Source organism: Buceros rhinoceros, unplaced genomic scaffold, assembly GCF_000710305.1.
Source record: "Buceros rhinoceros silvestris isolate BGI_N320 unplaced genomic scaffold, ASM71030v1 scaffold41259, whole genome shotgun sequence".
NCBI lineage: Eukaryota > Metazoa > Chordata > Aves > Bucerotiformes > Bucerotidae > Buceros > Buceros rhinoceros.
In genome coordinates, this window is record NW_010434006.1 from 1573 (window position 1) to 5468 (window position 3896).

The 3896-nt window shown below is 46.0% G+C and overlaps 1 protein-coding gene across 1 annotated transcript; it reads right to left on the minus strand.

The window, feature by feature from the left end:
- Window positions 1–1604: 1604 nt before the first annotated feature.
- On the minus strand, window positions 1605–3516 carry NDUFV2 (NADH dehydrogenase (ubiquinone) flavoprotein 2, 24kDa; the record flags this gene model as incomplete). The annotated part of the gene is made up of 4 exons (XM_010144290.1): window positions 1605–1761; window positions 2497–2573; window positions 2730–2839; window positions 3348–3516. Coding segments are annotated over 4 exons (450 nt in total), but the record flags the coding sequence as incomplete, so codon positions are not given.
- Between the last annotated feature and the right edge of the window lie 380 nt (window positions 3517–3896).

The following is a 3896-nucleotide window of genomic DNA, read 5'->3' on the forward strand; positions in this document are numbered from 1 at the left end:
AGGGGTTTCCCAGCCCTTGTGTCGAGGTGGCGCTGAGGGACAGGGGGCAGTGGGGACCTGGCAGTGCTGGGGGAACGGGGGGGACTCAATGAGCGTAAAGGCCTTTTCCTTTGAAAAGTCTCTGACTATCAGACCATCACAAAGTTCATTTCTACCCCTCCGTTCGTTTCTTCCTGTGTCCAACAGCATTTCCCTTTCACGCTCCGCAGAGCTGCTCAGCGCCTCTGGAGCTCTCCCTTAGACAGAGCTGGGTGCAGAGTGCTGCCCTCCCCGTGCCTTGCCATCAGCTCTGGGAACTGCTGGTCCCGACCACGACAGGTGTGCACAGCATCTGGGTGAACCTTCTCATTGCTGAATTCTGGCAGTCACTTGGTTACTTGACTATCTCAGACCAGTATAAAAATCTAATAAAAGAACTTGATCCTGTCCTGCTGGTGACAGCACAGGTACTGGCCTGGGGTGGGGGACAGCAGGTCTGCCGGTGAAGCCCAGCTCGTGGACTGCTGAGGTGGAACTGGACTTTACTGCTGCTTCCCAGTTCATGACAAAACTCCCTCAGTCCAGTGGATTCTTTGCACGTTCTAAATTTCATTTCCTTCCCCAAGACTCTACCTGTTTTTCTAAAATCTCTAGCTAGTCTTTTTTTTCTCCCCAGCTAAAGGGTATTCTTTTTTCTTTGACATTTGGAGAATTAATACAGCACGTGAATTCTTTCACTTTTCCCTCATTCAAGAAAAGGGGCAAACAAGACCACCAGAACTACACCACTTACCTCACGCTACTCTGGAACTTTTCCACAGTGTTAACCCTCATCACAGCCCTCCACGTGTTACCACAGCAAGAACCACCACATGTAACAAGCACAGCAGAATCTGTACTTCTACTTGTTCTGGTTCAAATTACCACAAAGCCTGAAATCATGCAAGATGTGAATTAATCTTTAATCATTTATCTTAATACGATGATGGCCAGACTTTTTTGATGTAGAAACCAGGACCGTGGGAAGCTGTTGAGGTCCATGTTCTGCTCAGAATAAATCATCAACAAGGCCACTGAGCTCCATCTGCCTGGAACCATACCAGGAATGTCCACTCTGGGCAGGTTTCGGAAGGGGCAGACGTGGTCTGGTCTGGGGTGACTGCCACATTCGTATTTCCTAACTGACACTGCAACGCTCGTATAGTTACACAAAGCATCTGCCAGGTTTTGTAACAACACAAGCACCCCCTTCCCTGTTGAGTTTGACTGTTTTTCGCTTGCAGTTAAAAATAAGACGTGATGAACTTGTGACAGATCATCTCCTCTCACTTTGTGTCCTTTGTGTCACTTAGTGTCCTGGCACTTGCCAGACTTGTCATCTAGTCAGTTTTGTCTCTTCTTCAGAGAACCTTAGAAAAAGTTGAAAGAATTTTGAATGATCAAAAGATGCAACTCCAACCTCTCAGAGCTAAGAGGACTCTTCCAGTGAGTCATTTCGTGGGCTACAGAACCACTGCTAAAATCCAGAGTTAGGACTACGCTTCGCAGTAGTTAACACCACGGTAAAGTAGATTGTTACTGCTGCTGCTTTCTTAATAGTTTGGAAAACTATTACAGTGTGCATCATTTTACTGAGATTGAAGTTACTTTATTATTTTCGGGCAGTTCATCTTATATTACAAAAAGCCTCAGAGGTCAGCTCGGACTCCAAAACCTGGTCCTTTGGGTGGTTCGGTCAGAGAGGTGAGGCCTCCAGCCGGCTCGCAGGAAAACCGCCCGCTCCTGGAACAGAAAAGCGGTTTTACTCACTGCTGGTATCACTAGACCCACAGACACCGATTAGTCACCGGACAGGAGACCGTTACGAGTCTGACTTCAGGCTGATGCCCCACAGGACCAGCTGTTCCCATTTTTATTAATTTACAGGCTGGGATGTTGTTTAAGGGATGTTGTTCCCAGTAATACTAAAGGAGTGTCCTATTGTAACAGTCGGATCTTTGTTGGAAGATGCTTCCCCCTGTGTTTGGAAACTTCAAGATTATTGTTCTTGAATTCAAAAAAATCATGTGAGAAACAGTAGGAACAGGGTTTTTTTAATTTATTATTTTTTAATTAATTCCTGCATTCACACAAACCTGTGTGTGGTTGGGCTGACAGAGAACGGTGGGAAATAACTGGAGTTCAGGAGAAGAACCCATTCACAAGGTGTTTGTCAGAAAGAACCCACAACAACAGGCATTTGTTGATTTCCATGATCTTGACAAAAAAAAAAGTCAACTGTCAGGTACTGCACCAAATCCGGACTGGTGTTTTCACATTTCATCAAGAACATGGAAATCCTCAGTTCTATCAATTTTTTTTTGCTTTACTCTCTAGAAAGACACTGAGCAGTGCCATCCTGGTCAGTAAATGAATTAACATTCCTTAGCTGTAGGTTGGGAGCTCAGCTCCGTGGCACAGGAACCTCAGAAGCTCAGCCTTCCAGCAGCTGGCCAGCACTACCCAAACAGCACCTACCTTGGGCCCGGTTTGGGAACTTTGCCAGCCTTCAGCTCGTCAATTATGTCTTCAATATCTTTGGGTGTCAAATCTTCCTGTAAAAAAATCATTGACAAAACAGAGTCAGCAGCTGCACTAACTGCAGCGGCCAAAGTTCATCAGACAAGTGGTTCGCTTTGGTGAGGTCCTAAAAGGAGATACAGGTGACCCAGCAAGGAAATGGAATGGGTTAAAATGGTTCTCGTACTTACGTAGTAATTGTCATTGATTTGTACCATCGGTGCGTTTACACAAGCACCTAAACATTCCACTTCTATCAGCGTGAAGAGCTTATCCGGGGTTGTCTCCCCAACTTTTATCCCTAAACCAGTAAAGAACATGAGGATCAGCAATGGTTACTGAACCAGGTGAAGAAGCCAAGTCCCCAACCCATTCTGTGACCTCACTGAAGTAAAAAAACCTTCACAGGCAATTTCCATATAGCATATACCTTAAAAATGGTATTTTGCATATAAACCACTTCCACAGCCTTCACACTCCTCTCGTGTAAGGGACAGGGCTTAAATTCTCAGTCCCATAGTTGTGTTAGAATGATGCATTTCCTGGCAAATGGCCTTTAAAGCCACTTTGAAGGCCACTGAATGGCACTGCGGACAATGGCCTTTTCTGCTCTGCTGTACAGAAATCTCGAAAAATAACTAATAAATTCCAAAACCTGACATCTGAAGTGCTCAGTGTCTATTTACTAATGATTTCACTCTGAATTCTTAATGCTGCTGCTCTGCCCTCTCAGTATCAAAAGTTTTATTTCAGAATCATTAAACAAAGGTAAAAATATATAAAAACTCTATTACGAACTTGTATCGTACCAAGTTTCTTCTGAATGGCTTCCAGAATGCTGTCGGAGTCTCGCAGCATGCAGGGCGTGGTGGTGCACACCTGGATGTGGTATTTGCCCACCGGTTTGCGGTTGTACATGGTGTAGAAGGTTGCTACTTCGTACACTCTCATGGGAGGCATTTCTAAGATTTCAGCAACCTGTAACAAGGGGAATGCAGTCTGTGTCGAATTCCCACAGGGCATCAGAAAAGGCATTTAACAAACCATTTCGTCAAGTCACCTGTCCTCCGTCTGTAGTAACGGGTAAGAGGGAAGGGGTGGGGATCAAAGCACAGCTGCATTCAGAGGCCGAGACACCAGAATTACTCTCATGGAGTCACCCCGCTCCAGCATGAACTGCACTACACCATGAATTAGCACAGCGAGGAGCTCGATGCCCCTCTGGCATCTCGCATCAGGGTGGGGAGGCTGTACAGAGGGTCTGCTCAGACTGGATCAGTGGGCCGAGGCCTGTGGTTATGAGGTTCAACTGGGCCAGGTGCTCTTTGGTCACAGCAACCCCCTGCAATGCTCCAGGC